Below are 16,184 nucleotides of genomic sequence, written 5' to 3' on the forward strand. Positions count from 1 at the left end.
AAGTATAGCAGATACTCAAACCTCGACACATTTCAACCCCAAAATAATGAGTCACAAGGGTTGAAGGGATAAAATGGGAGGAGTCACACTGAGTATTTTCACAACTTCTAAAACCTAATATATAAGGTAAACAGACACTGAATATTGCCAGATTATAAAAGCTTTAAGTTGTGCTTCAAAAGCCATTAAAATGTCACTGTTGACTTTACTTGGAAGAGGAATTGTGCCACACTGGTAAACACTCATGGAACAAATGGAGCAAAACTAAGAAGCTGGCCAGAGTAACAGTGTAAAGGTAATACATTTACGGGTAGTTAAGAGCCAATACTCCAACATATACACCGAAGGAGAAATGATTTTATTAAAGAATTTTAATTACATTCTTAATCTGCACCCCAGCACAACAGAGGTCTTCAGGCCTCAGTGAAAAAATATAAAGCACCAGCAAGAGCAATGACTTTTTGTTTGTGGAGGTCTAGAAAAAAAGATCCTCCACATACAATGTGATGGAGGTAGTAATACCATCCAGTTGCTAAAGGCAAGGTGATCCCTCCCTTTAGCAACTCGTCTTAAAACCTCAACACAGGACTCTTCATCTTTCTTGGGTTAACATTTTATAGTGAATATAGGTCACTAATCTGGAGGGTTAAAAAGCATCAGTAGATGCAGGCACAAGGACACGCTGATAACATTTTCCTATGGGAGAGGGACAGATAGCAAATGTCATGTGAAACTCCAGACTTCTTTTTTACTCTTAATGTTGGAAAGCATTCGAACACTAGAGCAATAGTTCTGTTACACACTAGAGGTCTCACAAGGGCATTCAGTCCACTGCCACTAATAGTGCTTTACTGGTTAGTAGCTCTACACATCCATGTTCATGTAAGCACAAAAGTCTTGCAAATCTGAGAGGTGTCCTCACCATGTTGACCTGTTTCAAAATATGGTTGGATTTGTTCCATTTACAATCATAATCATACTTAATTCCAGCCCTGTAGAAGTAAATGCTTATCACAGAATGCTTCAGTAGCTCTAGGCTTTCACATCATGAAGAAAGGGTTTATAAAGCCACAACTGATATTACAATTGATATCCTTCTTGGATCTTCTCATAATTGTAACATTCCAATTAAATACAAAAAAAGACAAAGTGGCGTATATACCAAAATCACTATTACAGGCAGGAACTTAGGGCTTACTAAAGACATGTTGAAACTAAATCCTCACACACAAGGGCTTTGAACTTTCAGAGGAAGGTCTTGCCTTGATCCAAAGTTTGCATCACAGCTTAGTTCTATGATATTTATTTAATGTATTTAGGGATCAGCATGCAAATGGCTTTAACAATGGCTTTCTGTGAACAAACGTAACTTAGCACGGCAGAACTGAATGAAATAATGGATTGATACATCTTTTTCCCTTTCTATAATACACCTATCATGTGTCTTCTTGGCTAACTTTAAATGAAATGTCAACATCTGCTGCCCCTGTGTTAGTCAGTGCAACTAAATTAACCTGCATAGAGCCCGGATCTACTCAGATCTCCCTTAAAAATGCCACTCAGTAAAAGCCTGGGAAAACAGATGAGTGATATAGATAATCCTTTTGGTAAATACAGCCACCTGCTTGGAAGTCTGCAGTTAAAGCCCACAGCATTGTTAAGAACAGCAGAGTAAATGCAATACACCAAATTACTGGAATATAATATTGGTAACCAGATACAAGACAAAAATGTAAAGGGATTAAGGACACACTCAGTGAACAGAACTGCAGTAAAAGACTCAAAACTTGGAACTATTTAGTGAATGAGTTAATGGAGGAAAGTTTTCCCTTGATATAAAATGAAACTTGAAACCTATTCTTAAAGGACCAGAATAAAGGTTTTGAAATCCAGGAAGTATAAACTTCTGTGGACACCACATCTTCCTTCCTGACCAGAACTCTGGAACAGTCATTGAAGTAGGGAATAGTGTAAGACATAGCTGTAGTAATGCCAGCTGCTCAAAAGCTCTCAAACATACAACTAAGAAGGTGTATTATACATTAGTAAGCTCATAATAAGTCATTAAATTAAGCTGGTCTAATTGAAAAGAAAATGTAATTAATTTAAGACAAGTCCTACTATAAGATCCATTCTTTTTTAAAAAAACAAAATGGCCACTTTGTTTAGAAATCTTTTAAGATTATATCTCAACTCAAATTTCACACTTTCCATTCTGAGAAAATATTTTTGCAACTGCACTGTTGAATGCTAACTTGAGTAATGCTTGACATTTGCAACAGCAAGAGCACAGAAGTAACTTAACAGCTGGGGCCTACCTACACTCTCAAAATCTTACACAGGCAGTGTTTGATAAAATGATTAATTGTCAGGAAATACAATAAGACATTTTAAAAGCTGTATTAAATGGAAAAAAAAAAAAAGAGACAGCTTTTATACATAGCCAGAAAGCAAATAAGAATGAGTCAAAAGGTAGTTTTCTGTCAACTGAAACACTTTCTGAATTCATTCTCAACTGGGAAAATTTTATTAACATAGGATTTTTTTTCCGTATTGCAGAAGCTGAAATATTTTAAGTCTGAAAAATACGGATACTTCTCATCTTGTCTTCAACATGACATTTTGATTCAAAATTTGCTTCTGCTTTAAAGTATTTTAAAGTATTTTAAAATATTTTAAAACACTTGAAAATAGAACAAAGACTTGCAGATCCGGTAAATATTTTGCTGGAAGAGAAAAAAATTAGTTGTTCATGAAAGAACGGCATGCAACTGGAAAGATATCTTTTTGCAACACAGAATAGATATATATATATCTGATATAACAGAAGGTGGCAGAAGCTAGCAATTACTATACTGCATGACATTCTCTACAAGAATGGTTTTTATAAAATGTCACAACTAGTTTTGGCAACATACTATAGATGAGACAAACAGAGGAATCAAAGAGAAAGCAGATGATTTTAGATTTTACCACTTTAAAATCTTTCTCCCAGTGTTCTGACAAGAAAGACAGAGTTATTCCTTGGATTTAATTCTACAGGGAAGTAATCCCCACACAGAATGATAGATTCTTCATGACAGGAGCTCTAGCAAACTGATAAACTTATACCTATCAACTAAGAAAAAAATCAAACCCAGAAGAAATAGATGGAGAAATATTCTCTCTGCCATACCTCAATAGTCCAAACAGATTTGGGTAAACTTACCATTTAAATAAATGAAAAAAGAAAGAAAGACACACATTGAAAATGCAGGAATACATAGGTTAAAAGTTAAGTTAAATGACTGAACAGGACCTGTTTCCCTGGGGAATGATGAGAATATTTAGAGCTCTTTGACACTAGAGATGCTGCCAGAATATGGATTTAGGGAAACAATGGACAATTGACAGAGCTCTCCAAAGATAAATTCGGCATAAATGAGATCAGATGCTTAACTCCCCTCATTCCCACTGTCATGGGTTGGGTTAAACATGTCTTAATCTATCCATTAAATATGCAGTTGAGAAAAAATTTCCTCTGAGGGCATATCAGCAGGGATCTTCAAAGGCAAAAGAGGTCAAACAGTGAGGAAGCTCAGTTTTCCTGTTCCTGCTAATAGCCAAGGAGGGATACCCCTCCTTCCACACAGGTGGAGCAAGACTCTCCATCCTTCTTTAATCTGCCTTATCCTCTAGGTAGAATACGGGAAGTTTTTGCTTCCCCAAAGTGGGCAAGGATCATATTTGAGATTATCTCTCACAGATAGTTTCCTGTGCATTTGGTAGCCTGCAACTCATTACACACTGCAGATTACCACAGTTTCTAAGAACTTTTCTCAAACCTCCGTTCAAGATAAGGAAACACTTTGTGCCCATTTTTCAGAGATACTTATTGTCATATAAGACTGTGGCATCATCATGAACTGGACATACACATGCTGAGCCTCTTGCCGCTGCTCTTACACCAAGGTCTCACTTCCAGAGATTTTGTCTGGACAAATCTGTCCTGGATGCTTGTGTGTATTCTGGTAAGTTTGTGTTCTTCAAGAGCTCATTCATATATCTAAACATCTTACTATCACAGCAAATAAAAGGAATCACGTCTTACCCCAATAACAGTGCCATTCAAAGGGCAGCCATTCAGGGGTACTGAAAAAGAAGATAATATTCCATTATATTCCATTTAGCATTACTGTTTTCATGACATTACCAAGATTTAGTACACCACAGGTATGCTTTTTTGATTTATTAGCATTTCAAAGCACATTTAGATTCTGTTTCACTGTAAAAAGGCATAACTGGTCCCTCTTACATTATACCTTGAAATGTAGCAATTTGTCAGTTATTTTGAATTCCATCTCCAAATACATCTTACTGAGCTGTTTTTTAACAAGTACATGGCACAATACAAATTTTCCCCTCCAATTCAAGCCTTGCACTCTCAGAAGATGCACTTAGGTTTTCTGCAAGTTACAATATGCATTTCCTCTCCTGCTCCCACTGCTAGATCCTCACTCTGTTTTTGCATATATACTAATCAATTAAACACAACTGGACATCTTCCCAATTAGCCAAATCTTCTGATTTGGACTTTTGACCCAAGTCTATGCTAGGAAATAGCCACAGCCACATGCTCAGAGACACGCAGAAGACAGCACGGCTGCATGCAAACTCCCTGTTCATAGCAGGCACTTCCTACAACAAAAGCATCTCAAGACGTCTTGTAAATGCTTAACAATGCAGGCTGGAGCTGTAGAAACATAGCCTGGTATGTCTCTCTGAAGCAGTCCAAAATAGCTTCAACTGCAATTAGTTCAAGAAGAGATAGTAAACATCACCTGGAAAGAGAAAGTAATAGCAGCAGGTGCTATTGTACTCAATGTCTAAATTCTACAGGAGAGCTTCAAAGTAGTAGTATACTTGTAAAACATGCACTTTGGAAATTGCTGTTGAGAAACAAGACATCAACACAAGATGGGTGTTTCTGTTTGTCATACATATAACCTTACCACATCTGCAGGAAGGACAGCAATCTATTACTTGGTCACAGCGTAGTTCAGTTCCCTCTGGACAGTCAGGCACATCCATTTGAGAGCAAGAAATATTCTTCTGTTGCACAAAAACCTCATTGTTCACCCGGACACACTCATTGACAAGGCAATGGTTGAAGGGGGATCGCCACTCTGTGCCAACCTGATGGTAAATCGTAGAAGAACTAAATATAGACAGCAGTATTTGTGCCACTGCATAGAGGGAAGACCACCAGAACTGGTTTGCAAGCATGCTGGTTTGCAAAAAGCACATTTACTGCATCAGGAACAGTCTGTCACTCAACAGTTGTCCACAAATCTTCACTGCAACAATTAGTTTATAGAACAGTCTGCTACTTAGTTTGTAGAGCGTAGGAATTACAGGAGTATCCTTAGGGTTAAAAATTAAGAGGCAGATGAAATACCATGTGAAGAAGAAACAGTACTCCTAGCTAAATGTACATTTGTTACCCAGTAGCTGGCAGCACCTCTTTGCTGGATCTCTTTCTGCTGGAACCTGTTGCAAGTAAACTCTAGTCAACCCAAAGCAGGTTTTGGCAGTACGCTGTACACCAGAAAATACTTGCAAATGTAGAAGAGACTGGATCCTGTTGACAGTCCTACTGATTATAATTACCCATGGGTCAGACAAGGTGGGAACTTCAAGCACTATTATGGGAAGAGACATCACTACAGGCCAGAAAGAAGATGCTTGTCACAGTTCATCACCGGGAAGACCTGATGACTGCTTTGTAGCTGTATGCCTGCACTGTTAAAACTCTTGGAATACACTTCAAGAATACTGAAAGTGAAAATCAGATCCCAAACTCCAGTAAATTCAAATATTTTTGCTCAGAAAGTTAGGGAATATTTTCATGTGTTCATACTTCTCGTGTTACATACTTCATTGTTAATGACAAAAAGACTGAAAGAGGACACAGCAAGATACAGCAGAATATAAGCATTTATTACTCCATCAGAATGACAGAAATCAGTAAGACACACTGGGACATTCACATGGGCCTTCTGAAGACTTGTTCTACAAAGCTGAGAGGAATACTAATCCACATTAAGAAATGTCCTTGGAAAAAGCAGGGAAGAGGCAGGCTGCAAAACGATTCATTAATATTTTTTTAAAGAGTTCAGCAGACTGCTTTTGAAAAAGAAGCAATTAAAAAATTAATATGTGAACATGAGATGTAGATGAAAATGCAGATGCTTTATGAAGAACAACACTTAGGGAAGAAAAGCTGGAGATTTTAAATCTGTCTGTTATTTTAAATATATGTAACTATCTGCTCCTGCCTTTCTTGAATCCAAAGCTCTGCACAGGATTAAGCAATTCAATGCTACTGGGGCAGGCAGAGTTGTTGGGTTAGGTGGTTGGGTTAGGGATAGACCAAACTGAATAACCTGAAGGAATTAAAAATGTAGACAAAAACAAAAAAAATATCCAGGTAGCTTTCCAGGGCTGTAGGGTATCCGCTGCACATTTTAAATGACCGATATATACACTCACTTCCCGCTGGGTCTCTGAATCCTAAGGGAAGAGGCACACTGCTGAAAATAAACAGGTATTTTGAGCAGAACACAAGCGTGGCCTGGGCCATTGTGGTCTGATCTGGTATGCAACAATCATCTTTAGCAACCAGAGAATAATTCATGTTTCTACCATCATTTACTTTCTAACATTTCAGTGTGTACCAAATAGGATATCCCATTTACATAGGACTCTGAAATTAAAGCAATCCACTACCCCATCTGCCTGCTATCCATAGAAAAATACTATGTAATTGGGATAAACACATTGCCTTCAGCCAGAGAAGCATCACATCCTGCTAACATTCTTTTCAGCTACCATTTGTGAAATTACTAAATTTACACAAAAATATCACTTCCTTAGAGACCAAAAAGGATGGGGAGGGTTTGCTTGTTAGAACCAAACAAGTTACATATAGAATCATAGAATAGTTAAGGTTGGAAAGGACCTTAAGATCATCTAGTTCCAACCCCCCTGCCATGGGAAGGGACACCACACACTAAACATTGTCGCCCAAGGCTCTGTCCAACCTGCCCTTGAACACCGCCAGGGTTGGAGCATTCACAACTTCCTTGGGCAACCCATTCCAGTGCCTCACCACCCTCACTGTAAAGAACTTCTTCCTTATATCTAACCTAAACTTCTCCTGTTTAAGTTTAAAGCCATTACCCCTTGTCCTACCACTAGAGTCCCTAACAAAGAGTCCCTCCCCAGCATCCTTATAGGCCCCCTTCAGATACTGGAAGGCTGCTGTGGGGTCTCCACAGAGCTTCTCTTCTCCAGGCTGAACAGCCCCAACTTTCTCAGCCTGTCTTCATACGGGAGGTGCTCCAGCCCTCTTATCATCCTCGTGGCCCTCCTCTGGACTTGCTCCAGCAGCTGCATGTCCTTTTTATGTTGAGGACACCAGAACTGGACACAATACTCCAGGTGAGGTCTCACAAGAGCAGAGTAGAGGGGCAGGATCACCTCCTTTGACCTGCTGGTCACGCTTCTTTTGATGAAGCCCAGGATACGGTTGGGTTTCTTGGGTGCAAGCGCACGCTGAAGCCGGCTCATGTCAAGCTTCCTACAAAACATTGGTTTTCAGTGCTGCTTGATATATAGAAAAAATATCTCTTCTCTTCTTCAACCTCCTTCTGTGGAACACAAAATAATTACCAGGCACTTCTGCTAGAAGAGGAAGCGTCCATGCCACTGCCACCTCACCTCATGCAAACGAGGATCTGCATCACCCCGAGACCAGAACAGCTGCTCCTCACAGGCAGTCTTCTGGCATCTCCCACAACACTCCCCTTCCTGGATGATGTACTTGTAACCCTGTAGGAGAAAATAAAAGGACCAACTGATCCAGGAATAGGAGATAAATGAGAAGATTAATACCAAAATTAAACACTGAGATAAATGTTTAACATTAGTAACTTTTTACAGAAAGGGAAGCTTGAAAACAGAACTGTAAGGCCCCACACTGCTGTTACAAAACAAACAAGTGGTCCACCCACCTCAGCATCCTATTAAATGATATTATCTGTCATTAAAAAAAAAATTCACACACTAAGAGCAGAATTTCTCATCATACTAGTTCCTGTTAAATAAGACATATTCACTTCAACTACATGGACTAATTCTAGGTACTATCCTTGCTCAGGTCATGCCAATCAACTTACGAACCTTGCAAGGATATCAGTATCATTAATGTGGTATGGAGCACCCCTTCTTCGAGTATAGAAAATGTTGATGGTGCCTAGCATTTAAAAAAAAACAACTCCTCTGAGTTGTTTTTTTTCTAGGATCTGCTCAAATATGTAATAGCACAAAGATTTCTTAGAATCACAGAATGGTTTGGGTCGGGAGGGACCTTAAAGCTCATCTAGTTCCAACCCCCTGCCATGGGCAGGGATACCTTCCACTTGATCAGGTTGTTCCAAGGCCCCATCCATCCTGGCCTTGAACACTTCCAAGGATGGGGGAGCCACAGCTTCTCTGGGCAACCTGTGCCAGTGTCTCACCACCCCCATAGTGAAGAATTTCTTCCTAATATCTAATCTAAATCTACCCTCTTTCGCCACAAGACAGAAAAGAACAATGACATAAAAAGACAGAAGTGGAAAGAGAAGAAGTACCCCAGGTGAGGACTTAATTCTCTGTTTGAAAGTCTCTAGAACATTAAGGTATCACTTCCTAATTTCCATAAAAAGTTATGCTTTAAAATACAAGCAGGATGTTTGAAATTACCTCCCAACAAGACTCTCACAGTTTTTGAATGAGATACTGCACATCTAATTCAAACAACAGTCTTCCTTTTACATTAGTTTCTTTGACCTCCTTAACATACACCATTAAGCCATTTACTACCATGTTTTATGTGCTATTTCAAAAGAAAATATCCATTTGCAATATTGGAGATTAAAAGCATAGCTTTTGTAGTTAGCATCTATTACAACCATCATTCACTATGCTTTTGCAGATAGGGTCCAAATATTCTTTATTTTAATGTAATTAATCAAGACGCTTGAAAATCTATCCTAATGAATTTACACATACTCAGCCAAATGGCATTGTCTTAAACACTTTTCCCAGAAAATTATGTTTCATTCTTCTCATAATCGTCTAATACTTTAAGTTATCCAGTACTTTGAACCATACTTTTATATCACTTACAAAGTACCTAACTCCAAGAATATTGACAGAAATTAAGCAAAGCAAGTGCTTCCTTCACTAGTATACTAGTGATTTTAAGGCGTTTAGAAGGCTGTTAGCTATTTTACTACCACGATTCTCTGAAGGGATGTAGTCTGATATACTCTCAGAGAAGTAATAGCTAAACTCCTCGAGGGAGACACTACTCCTCCTTGTGGCACATGCAATGATTGCAGCAACTATCTGCCTAGTTTCTCAAAACTGTGGTAACAGAAAGATAGAAGACGACAAAAAAAGTGAGGGGACTAGGAAGTATAATGAAGCAAACCTACATATGGTTTGCAAGCGAAAAATCTGTATTTTGTGTTAGCCTTCTCAGAGAAATGTTCAAATCATCAGAGATTTGCTCATTTAAATGAAACACCCACCTTTTTCTATGGTATTTCTTTACATTCTAAACCTAGAGATATAATCTGAGTTTGTTTTTGTTATGATCAAGATAAGAGCGGTGTTTGTTTTAAAAAAGCATTTTGATGCTAAAATGCTTAAGGCTGATTTGTCAAGAAACTGTACCTCTGCATTAATGATACTTTTTTAGAATAATGAATTATTGATAAGTCATGGCTATGAGCCAAAACACAGTCAGATACTTTAGATCTAATATTTCATAATAATTACTATACTAGAAACAAATATCTTTTAAAAATGGAAATCAAAGGGATTCTCCTGCAACAACTGAAAGCTCTCACATCATGGTTTTCACTGCATTGGGCATGCTCAAGTTTTCTCACCAAACTCTACGCTTGCAGAAAGAGCACTAGTTTCCTTTGGTGGGGGCGGGGAAGAGGGCAATGGATTGTTTTTTTCCTCTTTTTCTAGGGGATGATGCAGTGTTTAAGACACAACAGAAGAAAATATTATTAAAAAAAAAGATTATATTTTGCTCACGCCTTCTCAAGTGTACACATACATAGTATATATATATATATATGTATATATGCTGTCTAGCCTTGTTCTGATACAGAGGCTACAAGTTAAATGCCATTAAAATATAGCTGCATTAATTCTTTAAAAACCTAGGCACAATTAGCTCAATAGAGTTCAGAAAAGAGAATTGCTTTTCAGGTGTTGGTTTGGTTAACTGAAATATCCACAGTCAAATTTTAATACATGGCTAGCTGTTTTAACATACATATTAGTCTATAGTCAAATGAGAATTTAAAATAAGTCAGACAGTGCAGGGTTTCTTCAACAACGTTAACTCAGCTGTGACTGAGTTAATGTTGCTGTACATACATGCTCTATGCCCAGGGTCAGTCTTTGACTCCCAGGCACATTATCAATAATGTGTTTCCAAAAGCTAATAGAATACCTCTAACTTCTCATAGCTGCATATACAAGGTTTGCTAATGAAAAGCTTTCTTCCAAAAGTAACAGTTGGACTTGATGATCTTGAAGGTCTTTTCCAACCTAGTTGATTTTATGAAAGGCAACAAGAAAAAAGAGGTATCATGTGTTGATTTTTCTTAACCTCTCTTCTGCCATCTGCTTTTTCTGTAGACCCAAACTATATTTTCACTGAGTGACCCATCCATGCTAACCTCATGAGACAAGGACATGGTAATGCTCAAGGATTATGGGTACAAGGTGCTAGATACCAGAGCAAAATGCAGCTCTAGAGCATAACATTTAATTTTACAGTGATTTTTTACTTCCTTAACTGTCACATTATGTTAAGGTAAGGAATATTAGGTATGTAAATTTGATAGTTTAAAGGAAGTATAAAAACCATTTTGAACTTTTGTTTGCACAAATCATGTTATAGTCAAAGCCTTCTAATCTATGACACTGGGAAGCACTACTGACTTTTAACCAATTCCTTTGGCCTTTCTAGAATTCTTCTACTGACTTTTTTACAAAGTATCTGTCTCCTCCTGCTTGACCAACTATGCTGATATAACAAAGCAGCTCATACCTCCTTTGTGGGCTTCCAAAAGTAGACCACATAATTTTATAGCATGTAGCAGATGTCTGAGCATAATAAAGGCCACAGCATGTGGTCTTATTACTGCTATAATGGGCAGAGCTGAGCAACAGACAGGTCTGAAATGTTCTCTTCAGAAAGTGAACTTCAGCTAGAAGAGTTGTTTGAAATTGAACTTCATACATCATGAGTACTTATTGTGCAAGTGGTGTAAATGATAGACACTTCAGGATGCAGTTCTCCTTTTACTGAAATATAAACTGAACTTGTCCCCAGTTTCTTTGGCAGAAAGATATGATCCTAAAATAATAACCCTAAAATGAAGTCAGTAATGCTTAGGCCCTCTTAGACTCTGTTCCCAAGGTAATTCGTTGCTACAACACTTATTTTCTATTTTTCTCTGGTTTCTCTAAACACACAGGTTTAAAAGTAATCATTTCAGATCCCCACCAGGGCTCTGCTGGCTAATGCACTGGTTTAAATGCTACTCACCCGAGAGCAGAACGTGTTACATGTTTTGTCATGACACTCCATCAGCTGAAGTCCTGTAACATCATCCCTCATACTAGTGCAAGAGCATTCTCTGCAACCATCTTCCCAGGTTGTCCCAATGGGGTAGACTATGTTGTTGTGCACACACACCTATCAAATGCAACAATTAACACATGACAAAGCACACTGCTGTTTGTAAGGGCACACTGCTGGCTCGAAAAGGCTGCTTTTTAAGATGTGAAAACATGCATAAATTTTATGGAATATTTTGAACCCAGTAGAAATGCCACAGGTCTTAGAATTGTGGCCACTCTGTTGAGGAAAGGAAAATAAGTGCAACCAAAACTGCTGTTCTGTAAAGAATAAATTGGAGAATTTTACCTGCAGTCAGTTTCTGAGTCAGGGTCTGACTCACTTCCCCTGGAAGTATAATATGACCCAATATTTAGAAATAATAAACAGTGAGGCTTGTAGAAGGAGACATGCACTTAAAACTTTTTCCAGCTAAATCAGCTGATCTGAAAAGATCCTACCTTGAGCTACAAGCATTCATTCTCTTGTATCCTTAGACCAACACAGTTACCACAAAAGTAGTGCCATGCCATATATTGCACTTTCTATTAGTAATATTTACAGCATGTTATTAAAGAGATGAACATTTATTTTTGTAGATACAGCAAGTAAGTCACAGAGACATAAAATGACTTATGCCATGTCATGAACTACTTAGCAACAGAAAATAAAGGGTCAGTCTCCTGAGCTGCAAGACAGCGTAACCCTGTGTTAAGCTGTTAGGGAAGGTTGCTTCAATGAAAAGGCTGTATTGCCCTGCAACCACTCCTCTAAGTGACCTTATCTTAAAGGTTAATATAAACAACTTAATAAAAGGTTGTCAAAATAAGAAAAAATATATCCTGGTGAAGCTTTAACAGAGTCAGATATTAATTTGCCAAAATTCTAAAGTGGCAATATAGTTCATATAAGATACAATGCTTCCTCAAGCAGAGGAAAAGGTAATCAATGAGCACAAGAAGTTTAAGTCTAAGGTGACCCAAACACACAAACTTTCAGTGAAGTTAGTATAGGACTGAAAGAATACGTAGCAGCTATATAGATCAAAAAGCATGTACCTCTGTTATCCAGAAAGAAATTAAAAATTTAAAAGTTACCTCTGAAATTCCTAATGCTTCAATGACCTTGACATTTCAGATGGGTTTTGTATATATGTGTGTTTATATATATATATGAATAAATATATAAAAACTGATTATTTCAAAGTCACAACAAATGAATGGGTTGGTTATGTCAGCATAAATTACTATAATAAAACAAGCACCAGTTTGATGCAACAGTCCATTTCTCTCAGGTAAATTAAAATGCTCTCGAATCATTATCCAGTAGTTTCATTGGGGGTTGATAATATCTTTTTTTTGGTATTTTGGTGCTGTCACTCCATGTATAAAAGATACTCTCACCTGTGGAAATGACAATTCATTCCCCTTACCATGTCTGGAACACAGGTGGTAGATATGCAGCCGCAGTCATTGGTGAGAGATCTGGACAGATATCCCAGAGGGCAGCTCACTGTTGAGTTCATGCAGCCGCAGGTACACTCATATTTATCACAGCACTCAGTCTTCTTAACAGTCAGCTCTCGATGTGGTGGGCAGGAAGGTCTTTGAACTAAGCTGCATGCTTCTCGGTTACACACTAGGAGAAAGCACATAGATACCATGTCAAGCACACGGCATTTCAAAGTGCTGAAAGTGAACACGACAGTTCTCTGGCAGCAAGGCACTAACTGCTACTGCAAGCTGTTATAAATCTGCTTAAAGGCTAAGTAGTAACACAAATATAAAAGACCCAGGCCGAAGATTGTGCTGCAGATTCAGAAAAGTTCCTACTCTGCCAAAAACTTCTTGAGTCATATACAGTCAAAAAGATTTATAAAATAAGCATAAGGGTCAGAGCACACAAGTCCAAGAGTAAAGTGTTTCTCTTTTCCTTAATTCAAAAGCATACTCAAAGTGCCAACAAAACCCTTCTTCCAAGTCTGTGAAACCATTGCTGTCCGTTGGCTCCAAAATTAAACCTTTCAGAGGAAAAAAGTAAGGTCTAAGGGAAATTGCCAGTGTTCCTCAAATGCAATGTTCCAGTGCCACTCCCTGCTAAACAAAAAATAAATGTCTTACCACATGTATAATTTGGTCTGCATTCTCCAGGGTTGGTCAGAGCAAGCTGCAGGCCAGACTCACAGACAGGGGCAGGAGGCAAATCACAGGAAACCAGATCACAGACTAAGAAGAGAAATTGAGAAAGTGTTGAAGACCATGCCTCACCAGTTAGCCCTCAAGAAAAGACATCCCCATTAAACTTTTTTTCCCTTCACTCAGTTGCTATCCTAAAATATAAAGTAAGAGTTCAGCACATTAGAGTTTGTTTTCGAAATAGCTTAGGGATCAGCTCACGCTTGGGTTATGAGGATTAAGGTTCTAATGTTATATTTAATGTGCAAATATAGAGCTTTGAATGCTCTATATAGATACTTGAAAAAAGACTATGCGAACATCATTTAGAGAAAAACAAATTGCTCCAGTCCCTTCTTCATCTCTTACAGAAAGAGGGACAAACTCACATGAAATAGAGACTAGCTTCCCCAGGAGTTATTTTTCCGTGCAGATGATTGTGCAGTCATTCAGCAGTTTCAAAAATGGAGCATTGCATTAAACAAGAAAAGGGATTGTATACCTCTGAAGCATCTGGTAAAAATATGGACCAAGAAGATTCCAACAGTTTATGAGAACCTACCACATTCATACTCAGGGCAGCACTGGCTGGAGTCCCTGCGCAGACGAGGGACTTCACAGGGACCACACTGAACAGCTGGAGTAAGAAGAAAACATCCATAAAACAAGTTTGGATAAGAACTAGAAAACTAGGTAACAGAAACATCAATTCAAGTACAATCATACTTAGAGCTAAATGAATTTACATTTGGCAGTAGGGCAAGGTAGGACCGTGCAGTTTACTTTCTTGTTATCGAAACACGTGCAGATGTTGCAGGGCTCATTAGCAGGAATCCATGTTTCCATAAGCTGCAAAAAAACCCCAAACAGATTGTTAGAAAGAAATCAAATATTCCATTCACTGGTATGTTAGTGATGGGAGTGGGTGAGGGTGAGTAACATTTATTTGGAAAACCAGAAGACTATACATGCTTCTGTAAGAAACTAAGGAAACACATAATTCTGAAGTGACTGTAGTGTATCAGTTTAGAAAATGATGTAAAGAATGCATGAATGGGGTGAGGAATTACTATTGTTTTAAGCATGAAAAATACTCATACTATAAATGCAATTGCAGGCTATTGTGACTAACAGCAGACTTGCGCAACTACATACCATGCCTGGATGTTCAGTGGTAATATGGAAACAACAATATTTTGGGAAATACACAAAAGGGGCTGCTTTCCCAAATTAGCACTACTTAAGCAGAGAAATAAATAGTGCATATTTTAAACTAAGAATATGTGGGGTGTCATCACTTGATTTGCCAGTGGCCCAAGGACTGGAAAAGCACTAAAGCAACCGTAAATCTGAAACCATCACTGTGTGGTTACCTGGAGATAATAAGCACATTCAGAAACTGCCAGTAAGGTGTATCATTACTTAACCACTGCTCTTTCTCATGACAGAGAGGGAAATCACTGATGTTAGAGACGTAGTTACCTATAAAGAACTATCCACATTTAACACCCATGTCAACAGGAAGGTAAGAGTAAAAAGGTGCACTATCCGGACAACAACATTAAATTGCACAATCATTCCAGGTTCTGGATGAGAACATGTAGAACAGGTTAAGACAAAGACAATGGCAAGGTGTCATCCAGAAAACTTTTGAGCGCAGTTTAAAAATAACAGTCTGCTGAGACCATCACTAAAAAGAAGAAAGGAAGGAAATATCTAAGCACGCTGATGTCACAGGAATCTGAAAAGATAGTTTACTTTCAAAGGTTAACAGCATGGCAAGGATAAGACACCAGGCATGCCAGAACAAGCCAACCAGAGGTTTAGGAAAGCTTAGGAAACAAATCACATAGTGTTGGTTAATCCATAGGAAATCTATTTTAGTCAAAGAAGGCTTGCGTTGATGTATTGCTAGTAAAGAACATTATCTCAGGGCTTGGAAAAAACAGCTCAGAGCCCTATGCCAGAGCATTCAATGGCCTCAGGGTTAAAAAGTCCTAAGAAAGCAGCTGATAGAGAATGCCTGCTTTTGCAGGTGGTGGTGTGAAGGGTGTGGCCGTTTCAAGACACAGAGAAAAAGAATCACAACGTTCACTCTAACATTTTCATCGGCCTTGATTTTCATACAGGGTTTCTTCAGCATAAGAGGAGCCTCTTTCTAACACCAGAAGAAATGAGAGCACGATGTTAGTAGAGCTCTATATGAGCATTGGTACTGAGAATTCCTTAAGCCCAAGCATGATCTGAGGTACAAAGGAACAGAGGAATGA

General features: G+C 38.3%; 1 protein-coding gene across 1 annotated transcript in view; it reads right to left on the reverse strand.

The window, feature by feature from the left end:
- Window positions 1-4,090: 4,090 nt before the first annotated feature.
- The window catches only part of VWF (von Willebrand factor), a gene marked incomplete at its 3' end in the record, with an annotated part of 118,387 nt that continues 106,293 nt past the window's right edge, over window positions 4,091-16,184 (reverse strand). The window contains exons 39-46 of the mRNA XM_010014333.1: window positions 14,661-14,763; window positions 14,477-14,551; window positions 13,861-13,965; window positions 13,173-13,378; window positions 11,669-11,818; window positions 7,762-7,872; window positions 4,992-5,175; window positions 4,091-4,131 (exon numbers count right to left, since the gene is read on the reverse strand). Coding sequence (XP_010012635.1) covers window positions 4,091-4,131; window positions 4,992-5,175; window positions 7,762-7,872; window positions 11,669-11,818; window positions 13,173-13,378; window positions 13,861-13,965; window positions 14,477-14,551; window positions 14,661-14,763 — 975 coding nt within the window. The remainder of the gene's footprint in view (window positions 4,132-4,991; window positions 5,176-7,761; window positions 7,873-11,668; window positions 11,819-13,172; window positions 13,379-13,860; window positions 13,966-14,476; window positions 14,552-14,660; window positions 14,764-16,184) is intronic.

The sequence above is a fragment of the Nestor notabilis genome, unplaced genomic scaffold (genome assembly GCF_000696875.1).
Source record: "Nestor notabilis isolate BGI_N333 unplaced genomic scaffold, ASM69687v1 scaffold14415, whole genome shotgun sequence".
NCBI lineage: Eukaryota > Metazoa > Chordata > Aves > Psittaciformes > Psittacidae > Nestor > Nestor notabilis.